We start from the raw sequence: 14,776 nt of genomic DNA, 5'->3' as shown, positions 1-14,776 counted from the left end.
TGCCATGTCCTTCAGTAGGACTGTGAGCTGCTTTGAGAACAGAGATTGTTTCACTTGCTCAGCAATATTTGGCAGAATTTTGTTGTTGTTCAGTCATTTTTCAGTTGTGTTGAACTCTGTGACCCTATTTGTGGGTTTTCTTGGCAAAAATACTGGAGTGGTTTGCCATTTCCTTCTCCAACTCATTTTACAAATGAGGCAAACAGAGTTAAATGACTTGCCTAGGGTCACACCGCTAGTGTCAGAGGTCAGATTTGAACTCAGGTCCTCCTGACTCCAGGGCCAGCACTCTATACACTGAGCCAAAACTTCCCCTTTTCATCACATTTTGTGATTCAATGAATTTGCTGATATAGAATTATAAATATTTGAGGAGTGATTAAAATGTAAAAAAAGAAACCTGAGGGTGGTGAGGGATGATGACCATTCTTGTTTTAGTATCTGTGATAACTTTTTATTTGGGCTACATATATAGAGCACAAAGCAAAGTTGTTTTATAGAAAAGGAAAGAAATGAGACAGGCATTGAGGGATGGGTAAAATTTGCTTCCCAACAGTACCAGTAAGGGACTTTCAGGGACTCTAGGACCATATTGGGACCTAGGAAGTCTTTATTGCCTGGGTCTTCATCAGTCTTTCTAAGCCAAAATCTGCTCTGAAGGATCCCCATAAGAATGAGGGGTACTCCATAACATGGTTCACTCATGCCTTTTCCCTTCCTTAGAGGCTCTTAGACACATCAGTCACCGGGGAGATGATTTAGTGTGGTTCAAACTTAAAGTATTCCTCAGGCAGTTCACAGGACAAATGCCAGTTTTCTACTTTACAGTGCACTGTGTGGGGCCGAGTTTATAGAGTATGCCTGTCTCTACAAAGTCTAAATTATTTTTGTTTTTTCTCCTTTTCTAGAAAAGGAAAAGGTGAAGTTTGAGGACATAGTCAACAAATTGATTTCAAGCAAAGATGCGTTAAAAGGCCAACGTGAGTATCAATGAGTCTTCCCATTTTTGTGTGACTTTAAATAGGAACTTAATCTTATATATTTTTTCCACAACTCTCCTTTCCCCCATGTTTAGCCCTCTTAAACATGAGAGTGTTATCAATTCCTTGCTAATTAAAAAAAATTTTTGATGGTGAACTATATTGGTCAAACAAAATTTTTTTTGTGTAGCTCCTGTGTTTGGAATGATTTGGTTGACAGACAAATTGTGGTCCCTGTCCCTGTGGATCATTACTCAAGAGAATAAGCGGTAGATTCAGAAAAGTGAACTTTTCAAGAGTTAAATAACTGTGCAAGATAATAACACCAGAAATCTCTCAGGAAATGTAAGGGGATATTGGGAGAAAGCTAACTGCTCAGTGAGTGATAGGAACAATAAGTATTATTCATAGAGGTCTTGAAAAAGAAAAGGAGAAGATGGAATGGAAGGGAAAGCACTAAAGATTTGGGAAGTCCAAATTTCAAAGAATTCAGAGAAGAAATAGGAGCCTATGACCTGACGTTCTCAGAGGAAGTTAGCTCAGGGAGAGATGGTAAATTTTCAAGAATGAAATTCTGAACAGAGAAAAAGAAAGAACATATGAGTATTTGTCATCAGCAGTCATAATGAGCTGAGCTAGCTGTCACCAACAATAACCAAGCAGTACCCTGTGATGGTGACAGTCAGACTTGCCAATTTGATGCTCACTGACAGTGAGTACCTCATTGTCTATCAAGTCTTATACGCATATATATGAGGACATGTTATTTCCATGTACAAACCTATAATTTCATTTATCCTGACTTTTTAAGACTCTAGATCCTTGAAAAAAATGGAGGTTTCTGTGGGATGGAGTGATTTAGGAAAGGTTTAATAGAGGAAGGAGTTTTAACTAGACCCTAAAGAATGTCTCATCATGAGTTTTGGCCAGGTATGCAGACCACAAAGAAAGAGAAATGGCTTTATAGAGGGGGAGAAGATGAGCTAGGCTTTGAAAGATAATAAAATTTGCTACCAAGTAATGCCATTCATGAACTTTCAAGGATTGTAGAGTCAATTTAGGGACTCAGATTAAGATCAGGGAAAATAGCGAGAAGTTTCTTGTCTGGGTCATCATATACATTCTTAGGGCAACGTCCCATGGAGGAACCCCATGGGAATGGGGTAGTCTATTTCATAACTTACTTTACTTGTACTTTTTACCATTCTTTACAGGTGTTTAGGTGCACTGGACAATGGAGAAAGTATTTGGTGTGGTTCATACTTGAAATACTTATAAAGTTTCTCAGAATCCTTGGGAGGCCTTGAAAAGTCATAGTTTTTAACCAGACTCCCTACAATCTTGTTAGATGGCCAAGCATGGATATGCTGTGAACCGAAGCTTATTTTATTATTCAATCCTGTTTCTAACTTGGAAACAGGGAAATCTGTAGATCTTCCATTCCTTAAAGTTCGCAGTCTAATCAAGGGGGAAAGGGAGAAAGTATCCCAACCATCCCCAAACCCACTTGGCCATAAGACTTTTGAGATCTGTTTGTGGATAATTATAGATTATCACGAACCTCTTTGCAGCATTAACTTTGCAATTAAGTGGCATTATTTGTTAACCAATCAGTCTCAAGAGAAAAAGAGATTTATGGAATCATAGGATTCCATGATTAAAAATCACAGGTGTATCTCTTTATTTAAGGGCATGAATTATGACAATAAGGTTATGTATTACTCTAATGTTATTTTATCAGAAGGAAAATGAGTCTTTTTATTTGATATGATACCTTCAGGTGCTAACATTTTATTCTTCTGCAATTCCAAGTAGAAGCTTGGGAAACCTTTTAGTTCTCAATTCCCTTTGATATAGCCTCAAACCCAAAAATCACGAATCTAGAAAATGAGTACATTTTCCATCTCAGGACTGTTTTTCCTTTAAACTTCTTTATTGGGAGACTTAATAACTTAATATGTTTATATTTGGACTTTTATTTACCTGTAGAAATAGAAAATGCACATACAGTTCTTTCCAATGTCAAGGATGGGAAAGTTGCTCTGGAAGATTTGTCACCTACCATGGAATCCTTGGGGATTGAGTTAACTGATGAAGCTCTCAAAGAAACACTGAAATTGGTTGAACCCGAAGGTAAGTACCTCATTTGTCTATCAAGTTAATATGTACAAAAACACATTATTTCCATTTTCTCAGTCTCAGTTTCTTCAACTGTGAAATGGAGATGATAATACCATCTACCTCCTGGGCTTGTATGTAAAGTGTTTTGCAGATCTTTAAGTTCTATATAAATACTAGTAGTTGTTACTATGCTAGCCATTATGGGCGAAGCTGATGTTTCCCTCATCTCCACCGTTAGGGACAAGAAGTACAATACAAACTACAATGGTAAGAGAATAGTTATGGGGGTTGGAGTTCCTGGAGGAAATCATATGGGAGAGGGGAGGGGAGGAGAAAGAATATTAAGATGAAGTAAGGGATCGCACTTCTTTCAGTTTCCCAGAAGTAACTCTATCCTGACGGTACCATATGAGGTAATGAGGTATTTGTATTTTATCTCAGTATGTCTTATTTCTGGGTTCCATCAGCATATGGAGTGTTCTGTCTTAATTCTTGAGTCCCCCTCACAGGTGTTTACTCTTCACCATACTTGGTTTTTTATGCCCATGGTAGTTTTGTGTTGCTGTACCAGTAGGGAATCTGCTAATTTTTTGTTGCAAAGTGATTGCCACAAGCCTCTTGCTGCCCTGAAGTTACTGTCAGCCAGATTATTTTGAATCATTTGTTATTGTTAGGTTGTTGGATACCTTAGAAATTCATACAGCATCCCAGAGAAGGTTTTGATGATCTAGTATTATGCCAGGAATTTGAATTGTCTATAAAGGACAGCTAGATGGCACAGTGGATAGAAAGCAAGCTTGGAATCAGGAAGATTCATCTTCCTAAGTTAAAATCTGACCTCATATAGCTGTGTGACCTTGAGCAAATCACCTGACCCTGTTTGCTTCAGTTTCTTCTGTAAAATGAGCTGGAAAAGCAAATAGCAAGTCACTTCAGGATCTCTGCCAAGAAAACCCCAATTAGGGCCACGAAGAGTCAAACATGAATGAAGTGACTCAACAACAATAAAGAGATACCTCCTGTAATGTAAACTCCTTGATGGCAAGGATTATGGTTGAATTAGTCCAGAACTTTCAAAAGAACCTATGTATGATATGTAGGTTTTAGTTCCCTATTCTTTTGCACTCTTTCTGTTTTCCTCTTTACATGCATGTATCTAAGTATCCAAAAAGTCACATGAACATCAGGGTACCCAGGCTCCTGGAAGCTCAGAACTCCCAGAAAAGGTATAGAACAGTGTGGTTTTGGTCTACAGGGGCTGGTAGAATAGTGGAGGCAGGGAGGAAAGTGTCAATTGCATTTAGAACTGATCCTGAGGAGACCAGGATGATTTCATAGATACCATGCAAACTTGACTAGTGAGACCTCATGGTCTGTAGACCTACCCAGAGTCCAACTGGGGAAACCTTTTCCTTAGGCTTTGCGGAATTCAGTTTTCAAGCCTTAGATACCAAGTTTCATGTCACAAAGACAAACACATCATCCACAGGTTCTTTCTTATGAGTTGAATGGCATATTATGATCACTTTTCATGAAATCTTTAGATATGCAGTATAATTTTTACTAATGCATCACAAGTGGAAGGAAAGTCAATTTTTTGACACTTTGATCATTGTATTTCAATATAATTGGTTTCCTTTGTAATACCTGGAATTTTATTTTATGCTTTTAAAAACATTATTCTGAGTGAAGACCTATAAATTTCACTAGCCAGGCAAAAGAAACCTTACAGAGTGATTTAAAAAAAAATTATCACCAACCAAATGGTGAGAGGGAATTATTCTCAAATGATTTTCCATAACAGTTCTCAGTTTGAGATAAGGTTATTAGTTAATTTCATTTTAGGTCTCTAGTGGATAGCTTGAAACAAGAGGTGAGTAATCACTCCCCTTCATACTATTTCTTCCACTAAATGGCAAATGCCTCTGGAAATGAGTGCTTTTGTGGTAAATCAGTATTTCCTCTGGGAAAGGAAAAAGAATACAAAAACATATTGAAGGATATTCTTTATCATGAACAGAGGCCTCAGGTGGACTACAAGTCCTGAGTGGGACTGGGGCAGCAATAAAGATGACTTCCAAATTTTCTCTTGTACAAGAAAGGTCCCATATCTGCTGTGAAGTGTTGTTTTACCTATGTCCTTTAATTCTCGGAGATTTTTAGGGTGGTAATTTTCTCCAGACCTATTCTTTGGGGGTGAGGATGGGATGGGAAGTCTTTAAACATTGTAATTGGTTGTGAGATCAAAGGAAGGGAGAAAAGAGTCTGATTTTTTGAGTAATGATTAAAACTTTTGTTTCCACAGAAATTACGTAATACATGACTTAAGAAATCTAGGGATCTGTACATACCAGAAAGTTTTTTGACTTGCAGCAAATGCAGAAAAATAAATTGATTGTAGAAGAAAGCAGTGGGGAATGCTGATTAAGCATTTTCACTCATCAGGCTAAACAGCATACCTCAGAGAATTTCTCTGCCTGTGACTTTCAAGGATGAGATATTTAAACAGAGACACTATTAACATAGATTAGCACTAGATTATTTTCTTGCAGAAGAAGAGGGAAATTGGGAGAGATAACAGATAATTTCTATAAGTTCAGAAGAACAATCAGCAGAATGGGAGACATAATGAAAGAATTATGTCACACCAAGAACATAATGGGCAAAGCAACTGGTTTTATCTTGTTCTGAGATTAGAAGTCAGCTAAGTAGAATGAAAGTTAAGTCTAGCTTTGGAATGCTCATGTGTAATAAGCTTATGAATAATAGCTTCTCCTCTGGGAGAGGACTAAAGGTTCGTTTTAATGGTAATACAATGCATGTAGCAGAAGGGGGAACTTACCAATGAGAGCTGTGTAGTAGGCATATTAGAAAGTTATACCTCAACCAATGGAGAGATAGTGGAGGGACTTCGTGGTTCAGCATAGGTTTTTTTGTGTGTTTTTTTCTCCAAATTTATTTATTTATTTTCAACAACCACTTTCATAAGTTTTAAATTTTCTCCCCCTCCCTCCCCAAGATTGCATGTAATTTTATATGAGCTCTACATTTACATTCTTATTAAACACATTCGTCATAATTGCATATAAGTCATATTGCTTATAAGAACTGAAACAAATGGAAGAAAACATGAGAAAAACTGAACAAAACCAAACATAACAAAACAGAGAATAGTCTGCTTCATTCTGCATTCCAACTCCATAGTTGTTTCTCTGGATGTGGATGGCATTTTACATCACTAAGTCTTTGGAAATGTTTTAGGTCCTTGCATTGCTTTATCAAAGTCAGTCCTCACACACTGTGGCTGTTACTATGTATAATGTTCTCCAGGTTCTGCTCATTTCATTCAGCATCAATTCATATAAGTCTATCCAAGTATTTCTGAAGTACTCCGTTCATCATTTCTTATAGCACAATTTATATACCATAACTTGTTCAGCCATTGCCCAATAGGTGAGCATTCCCTCGATTTCCAATTCTTGGCCACCACAAAAAGAGCTGCTATAAATATTTTTGTTCAAGTGGGTCATTTTCCCATTTTTATGATCTCTTTGGGATACAATCAAGCATAAATTTTTAAGGCTTACTTTTGTTTCTGGAGGATGTGTCTATTTTATGAGATACCCACCACTGCAGTCATGCACAATAAATTTTTTAACTTTTATCTTTGCCCCTCTTCCCAAGCCTGAATGAGTTATTTCTCACAATTTACCTATGGCTGATTCTGTAAGTGTTTGGGATTTATTCTGAGAGAGAGAGAGAGAGAGAGAGAGAGAGAGAGAGAGAGAGAGAGAGAGAGAGAGAGAGAGAGAGAGAGAGAGAGAGGAGAGAGAGAGAGGCCAGTTGTCATAGCCTTGATTCTACTCTAAGAAACTTCCTCAGAGTTCAGGGGCCCACTCTTACATGAGTGGACATTGGTTCATAAGGGGCTTCATGGAAGAATAAAAAACAAAAAAATTAAATTTACTCATTGCCTGAATTTATGACTTGACTCTTAACTTACCTGAGCTATTTTCCACAAACTCTAAACATGCTATAGATACAGCAAATAGATTAATTTTCATTAGGGACCTTTGAGTTCAGACTTTATATACTGGGATAGCTTATATCTGTGAGATAAACTAGATGGCCGTTACTGGGAGCTAGAAGAATCTCCAGCACCTCTATCTACATAACAGTAAAGTAAGTTCCCCTGAAAATTAGTCATTTTTAATTGACTTTGTAGATTTAGCTTTGGAGAGTCTGCTTATCTGTCCACTAAAAAATGAAGATAATGTTTTCTCTTTTACAGATGATGGGAAAGTAGATTTCAAGGACACTATCAAGAAATTCATTAAGCAAAGAAAGTCACAAATATCCAAAGGTGTGTCATGTTGGTGACCTATTTATTTTGTATTGCTGCATAAATGGTGATTTTTTTCTGCCTTTCCAACAATACACTTTTATCTTATTTTTTTAGGGTTTTTTAAGTGGTAGTATAGTTTGAAGCTCTTGGTGGTAAACTTTTAGTTAAATAGTCGATCAACCAATATTTATTTTACGATTATCATGTATACCAGATGCAGTGTTCTATAGCAGAGAAGGTGCTGGAAGCCATTTTCAAATCCTGCCTCTGACTCTTACTAAGTCTATGACCGTAAGCAAGTCACCCTCAAAAAATCTCAGACTTATCTACTGAATTATTGTGATTATGGCTGGTATTCCACTTATCTCTGATGTATACCCATATTCATATACTATGTGAATGCTGCTTGGAGAGATACTGTGGTATATCAGAGAAACTAGTAAGAGAGTGAGTTTCAGTGTAAATACAGAAAGTTTTGTCAATTTGCAAGAATTAAATAAGTGGATAACAATGTAATAAGGCAGTAGAAGGCAGACCAAATCCTATTCTGGACAATCCTAATAAGAGCTAGATGAATTTCAAGGCATCCTTTCCTACTTAATTCTTTAACTCTCCTGCCCCACATAAGTGCTCTTAGCCACTCTAGGGCTTGGGGAGAGAAGCAGAATGATCATAATTTGGTTCAGACTTACTTTGCTCCTAAGGCATCATAAGGAAACCTTGGTGCTAACTAGTCTATTTAACCAAGGTCCTTAAAATTTCAGTATTTGAACCAATCCATCATCTTCTAAATGATGCCAAACTGATTCAGTTCCTAAAGCACAGTTTAGACCATGTAACTCCTTTGTTAAAGAAGCATCAGTGTTTTCTCGCTTCCTTTAGTAAAAAATTCTAATGCCTATGTTTGACATTTAAAGACTTTTACAATGTGGTCCTAACCTGTCTCTCCAAACCCCTCACATGCTATATTCACTTAAGTCAAATTGATTTCATTCCATATCCTAACTCTGTCCCTTTTGAAACATTTTTTCCTTGGGGCTTCTCTCTCTTGGATCTCCTTTAGACCTTTAAGACTCAACTTAATAGACATGTGCCATAATTGATAAGTCACTAGAATTGGTGTCAATCAATCAGTAGGCATTTATTAAGTGCCTACCATATGCCAACTACTGTGCTAAGTGCTAGGGATTTAAAAAAAGAGGAAAAACACAGTCCCTGACCTCAAGGAGTGATTCAACATGTAAACAAATATATACAATGCAAGCTAAAGTTGACCGATTAACAGAGGGAAAGTAATGGGAATTAAGAAGGGTTAAGAAAGGCTTACTGTAGAAGATAGAATTTTAGTCGGGTCTTAAAGGAAGCCAGGGAGGTCAATAGTTGGAGTGGAAGAGGGAGAGGCTTTCAGGCATGAGGGCAGCCAGAGAAAATGCCTGGAGCCAAGAGATGGAGCATCTCATTTGTGTCACAGAGCCAGGAGGTCAATGTTTTATTGAATCCAAGAGTAGATGATGGGGAGCAAGGTGTAAGAAGACTGGAAAAGTGTAAGGGGGCTAGGTTTTGAAGGACTTTGAATGCCAAATAGAGCATTTTGTATTTGCTTCTAGAGGCAATAGAGAACCATTCAAATCTATCACGTAGGGGGTGGGAGAATGACATGATCGAACCTGCATTTTAGGAAAATGACTTTAGTGGCTGAATGGAAGAGGATTGCAGGGGGAGAGACTTGAGGCAGGCAGAACTGGCAGCAAGCTATTGCAATAGTCCAGATGTAAAGCAATGAGAGCCTGCCATTGAACAGTGGTACTAACAGAGGAGAGAAGAGAGGTGTATTCCAGAGATGTTACAAAGATGAAATCAATAGCCTTGGCAACAGATTGGATATGGGGTGGGAGGGGATGAGAGAGAGTGAGGAATCCAGTATGACTCATAAGTTGTGAGCCTAAGAGACTGGGAGGATGATATTGGCCTCTACAGTACTAAGGAAGGTAGAAGGAGGGAAGGGGAAGGTTCAGGGGAAGGATAAGGAGTTCTCTTTTAGAAATAATGAGTTTAAGATGTCTACTGGATATCAAGTTCAAAATGTCTGAAAGGCAGTTGGAGACAAGAGATTAGAGGTCGGCAAAGTTTGGGGCAGAATAGGTAGATCTGAGAATCATCAGCATAGAGATGGTAATTCAATCCATGGAAGCTGATGACATCACCAAGTGAAGTAGTATAGAAAGAGAAAAGAGCCCAGGATTGAATCCTGGGGGACACCTACAGTTAGAGGACATGATCTGGAGGAAGATCCAGCAAAGGAGATGGAGAAGGAGTGGTCAGATTAGGAGGAAAACCAGGAGAGAATGGTGACCTGAAAACCTAGAGAGAAGAGAGTATCAAGGAGAAAAGAGTGATCAATAGTGTCATAGGTTACAGAGAGGTCAAGGAGAATGAAGACTGAGGAAAGGCCACTGGATTTGGCAACAGAGCCATTAGTAACTTTGGAGAGAGTGGTGAAATGATAAGGTTGGAAGCTAAGACTTGAGTGCAAATTTGTTTTTAGCTGCTTATTAGCTGTGCTACCTTGGGAAAATCACTTAATTTTTCACATCCTCAGTTTCCTCATCTCCGAAATGGGGATAATAATAGCACTTAGGGCTGTTGTAAGGATAAAATGAAATAATATTTGCTAAGCACTTAGCACAATACTTTACATAGTAGGAACTTAATAATGTTTGCTTCCTTCCCTTCCCTTTTCATGTCCTTCAAGAGGTCTTTCTGGATTCTTCTATCTGTTAAACCCCGCCCCCAATCACAATGTATTTATTATATTATTTACTTAATTTATCTGTGAACATGTTTTATCCCATTAATACAACATAAGATCTTTGAGGACTAGCTCACTAACTTGTTTCCCCAGCCCATATCACTTAATAAATGGCTATTCATGAATGGTTATCATGGAGGACCTAACTCAAGACATGGAAACAGAAGACATGATTCTGCATTCCATACTGCTATTAACTACCTATGTGACCTTGCCCATGGTGCTTGGCCATTCTAATCTCCCTTATCTTGAAGGTCACTTCCATCTCTAAACTCAATGGTCAGATTTTCAGGAGTGATAGAGGTTTTTAGTTATCAGGCTGTTTGGGGGAGACCAGATATCCAAGAACTTCTGTATTAGAAAATGAATAAATATTTTCTTCAAGTCAAGTTTTTACACATTTCTTTAGATCAACATACTTAATGATTTTAATCTTTGTTCTTTATACACAAATAGAAATCCAAAAAGCAAAGAATACTGTCTCTATTGTATCCAGTGGGATGATCCATGTTGATGATTTATCATCTCCCCTAGAAAGCTTTGGAATCAAACTCACAGATGACATGCTTAACGAGACCCTGGAATCTGTTGGAACTGATGGTAAATACAACTTTCTCTCAGGTTATTTACATAGTATGTATGAGAATGTATATTCTTTCCTGGGGCAAAGTTAATTTTAGTCACTTTCTAAAAAAGATAAAAATGAGGGATGGAGTGAGGTGGTCTAGGCAATCAATCACCTTTCCTCTTAGAAGTGTATTTCTCCCTTTTTGGAAAGGAAAGTTGTTTGAATAGTGATGTGAGTGGAGGTGCCGTGATAAAAAAAAATGCAATAAACCTTTTACAAACAGCTCCCTAAATCCTGATATATCAGCTTTAGCTTATATAAAGTTATGCTTACTGCTTTGTGTCTAATTGGAGTCCATCAGTATTATGCAAGATTCCCTGTAATGTTAACTTGTTTGACACAAGATAGTATCCATATTCTCCCAATGGCCATAGAGAAAATATAAAATACTTGGGAGTCTTCCTGCCAAGACACAGAAGAATTATGGGAGTACAACTACAAAACACTCCTTACAAAAATAAAGACATGCTAAATTGGAGAAAAATTAATTTGAAAATTCCCTGTCATACAAATAAAATTATTAAGGAATATTATAAAGAACTTTTTAAAATACAAGTTACAAGAAAATTCATCTGAACAAAAAGTCAAGAATCTTAAAAGAAATGATAGAAAAAGGTGGGAAGGAAGTGGAACTAAAAGTATCAAATTTCAAACAGATCAAAAATCATTAAAACTATTTAGTTCTGGTTAAAAAATGGAAAAGTTGACCAAAGAAAAAAATCAGATCAAGAGGATTTGAATAAAGTAGCATTGTGTTCAATACATCCAAGGATACCAACTGCTGGTGTAAGGATTCACAATTTTATTTTTAAAAATGTTGTGGAAATCGGAAATTAGTTTGGGAAAAAATAGGCCTAGATCAACATTATATACCATATACCATAATAAACTCCAAGTGAATACATAGCCCAGATTTATTGTTTTAAAAAGAGGTCATATCATAAACATATTAGAGGAAGATGGAGAAAGACATCTTTCATGATTATGAATAGGAGAAGAATGATAAAGAGGATTAAAGGACATAAAAATTATAGTTTTGATTACATAAAATTAAGGTATTTTGTACAAAGACAATGCAGTTAGAATCAGGATAGGAAAATCTTTACATAATATTTTACTGATAAATATATGATATCCAAGAAATATATGGAATTGATAAAAATATATAACAAAAAGAGATTTCCCTAATAGCTAAATAAACAAAAGATATGAAGAGGCAGTTCTCAAAAATAGAAATGTAGATATTAGCAATCAAATTTAAAATGCTCCAAATCACTAATAATAAGAAAAATTAAAATTAAAACAATTCTGATGTGTCCCACCTTCTATTCATCAGATTGACAAAGGTGACAAATAAGGAAAATAATTGTCAGAGGATCTATGAACATACAGGCACACTAAATCACTCTTATTGTACTGTGATTTGGTCCATCCATTCTGGAATTATACCTCCAAAGTCTCTGCATACTCTTGATTCCAATGATTTAACTAGGTACATTCCTTAAAGAGATAAAAAACAGAGGGAGAAGACCTGAATATGCAAAACTATTTATAGCACTGACATTTTATTGTAAAGAGTTGCAAATTAGGTACCCATCAATTGGGGAATGGTCGAACAAACCATCTTATATGAATGTAACAGAATATTATCACTCCATAAGAAAAATGAAAAGGACAAATTCAGAATAAGCTGGGAAATTTTGTATGAACTTCAGAATGATTGGTGGAACTATTTATATAATGACCACAACATTACAAAGAAAAATGTGAGTTTCATGATGGCATGTTTGCCCGGGTTCTGGATAGTGGACAATGGTCTCGTGTCTTCCCACTCACCAATGCAGTGAAACACAGCTGTGTGCTTGCTCCCATGTTTTTTAGCATGATGTTTTCAACCATGTTGATAAATGCTTTCAGTGAGGATGAACATGGCATCAAGTCAACTACCATACTGATGGTAAGTTCTTCAATTTGAAAAAGCTACAGGCCAAGACCAAAGTGGAGGGAGTGTTGGTGCATGATTTTCTGTTTGTAGATGATTGTGCACTCAATGCAGCCTCTGAAGCTGCCATGCAACAAAGTATGGATTGATTCTCTGCTGCCCGTGCTAATTTTGGCCTAATAATCACCAAGAAAACACAGGTGTTCCATCAGCCACCACCACACCATCCATACGTGGAACCATCAGTTACAAAAAATGGAGAAGTTTTGAATGTTGTGGATAAGTTCACTTATCTTGGTAGTGTACTTTCCAGGGATGTACACATTGACAATGAGATTGACACACGCATTGCCAGAGATAGCTCAGTGTTTGGGAGGCTCTGAAGAAAAGTTTGAGAGAGAAGAGGTATTAGACTGACTACCAAAATGAAGGTCTACAGAGCAGCTGAGCTGACATCATTGTGGTATGTCTGTGAAACATAGACAGACTATCAACACCATGCCAGGAAATTTAATTGCATCCGTTTGAACTGTCTTAGGAAGATTCTGAGAATCACTTGGCAGGATAAGGTACCAGACACTGAAGCCCTTGCTTGAGTTGAACTGCCAAGCATTCAAACTATGCTTCAGAGAGCACAACTCCAATGGGCTGCCCATGTTGTTTGATTGCAAAATGTACACTTGACAAAAAGACTATTTTATGGAGGACTCACATGGGGTATGCAATCACATGGTGGTCAGAAGAAGTGATATAAAGACATTCTCAAAGTCTCTCTCAAGAACTTTGGATTTGATTGTAGGACATGGGAGACACTGGCACAGGACTACTCAGAATGGTGTGCCCACATCACAAAGGGTGCTGTGCTCTATGAGCAAAGCAGAATTCAGACAGCACAAAGTAAATGTAGGATGCGCAAATTTCAGATAACCCAAATATTCACAAGGACTATCTGCCCAACCTGTGGTAGAGCATTCCAAGCTCATATTGGTCTGATCAACCACAGTCGGACACACTAAAATTTCACTTTATCATGGTGATGTCATTTTGGTCCTCTTCGAGAATGAAGGACAACCAAACAACCAAACAACCAACAAAGAAAAACAAATGATGATTACAGAAGACTGATCATGAAACATGGCTTTCATCTTTTGGTGGAAGACAATAGTTACAGAATAATACATGCATACAGTCAAAAGAGTTCTCTGAGCTTCATTTCCTCATTGAAAAAATACTGCTATTAATACTTTAAAATACCTACTTTATTGAACTGTCATGAAGAAATAGCAAATGTAAATTGCAAAGTGCTATAGAAAGTGAAAATTTTGCTGTTGTTCGGTTGTTTTTCAGTCATGTCTGACTCTTTGTGGCACTATTTGGGGTTTTCTTGTCAAAAATGTTGGAGTGATTTTCCATTTCCTTACCCAGCTCATTTGACAGATGAGAACTGAGGGTTAAGTGACTTGGCCAGGTTCACACAGCTAGTGCGTGTCTATAGCCAGACTTGAACTCATGAAGACTAGTCCTGCTATCTATCCACTGCACCATTTAGCTGCCTTTGATTGCTATTATTATTAATAAAAGCAAAATCATGTTATTTAATTTGCAACAGCATTCCAAGATACTTTGAAAAGAGAATATAATTTCTTTGGTTTTCTTCAACGGATGGCCAATTAAATTTAATAAGCCTTATCTGCAATGTTTTAATTATGGTATGCACATTTAAATTATTTTGAGCAAATGGCTGCTACTGAACAGTAGTTTTTTTTTATTTTTATATTATGAAAATATTGAATGGAACAGAACCATTGATAAAGCCTGTAATCAGTCAGTAAACATTTGTTCAATGCCTACTATATGCAAGATGCTGCCCTAAACACTAGGGAATGAATGACAGCAAGATAAAGTCCCAGCCCATACAGTCTAACGGGGGAAACTGAAAAGTGGGAGAGTG

At 37.1% G+C, this 14,776-nt stretch overlaps 1 protein-coding gene across 6 annotated transcripts in view; it reads left to right on the top strand.

The window, feature by feature from the left end:
• EFCAB3 (EF-hand calcium binding domain 3) overlaps positions 1–14,776 on the top strand; it is a 481,176-nt gene that overhangs the window by 147,985 nt on the left and 318,415 nt on the right. For all 6 annotated transcript variants that reach the window (XM_072645908.1, XM_072645906.1, XM_072645907.1 and 3 more), the window contains 4 exons: positions 909–980; positions 2,970–3,113; positions 7,393–7,464; positions 10,712–10,855. In XM_072645908.1, coding sequence (XP_072502009.1) covers positions 909–980; positions 2,970–3,113; positions 7,393–7,464; positions 10,712–10,855 — 432 coding nt within the window. The remainder of the gene's footprint in view (positions 1–908; positions 981–2,969; positions 3,114–7,392; positions 7,465–10,711; positions 10,856–14,776) is intronic.

This window comes from Notamacropus eugenii, chromosome 2 (genome assembly GCF_028372415.1).
Source record: "Notamacropus eugenii isolate mMacEug1 chromosome 2, mMacEug1.pri_v2, whole genome shotgun sequence".
Classification (NCBI taxonomy): Eukaryota; Metazoa; Chordata; class Mammalia; order Diprotodontia; family Macropodidae; genus Notamacropus; species Notamacropus eugenii.
This window is presented reverse-complemented; position numbering and strand designations above follow the sequence as displayed.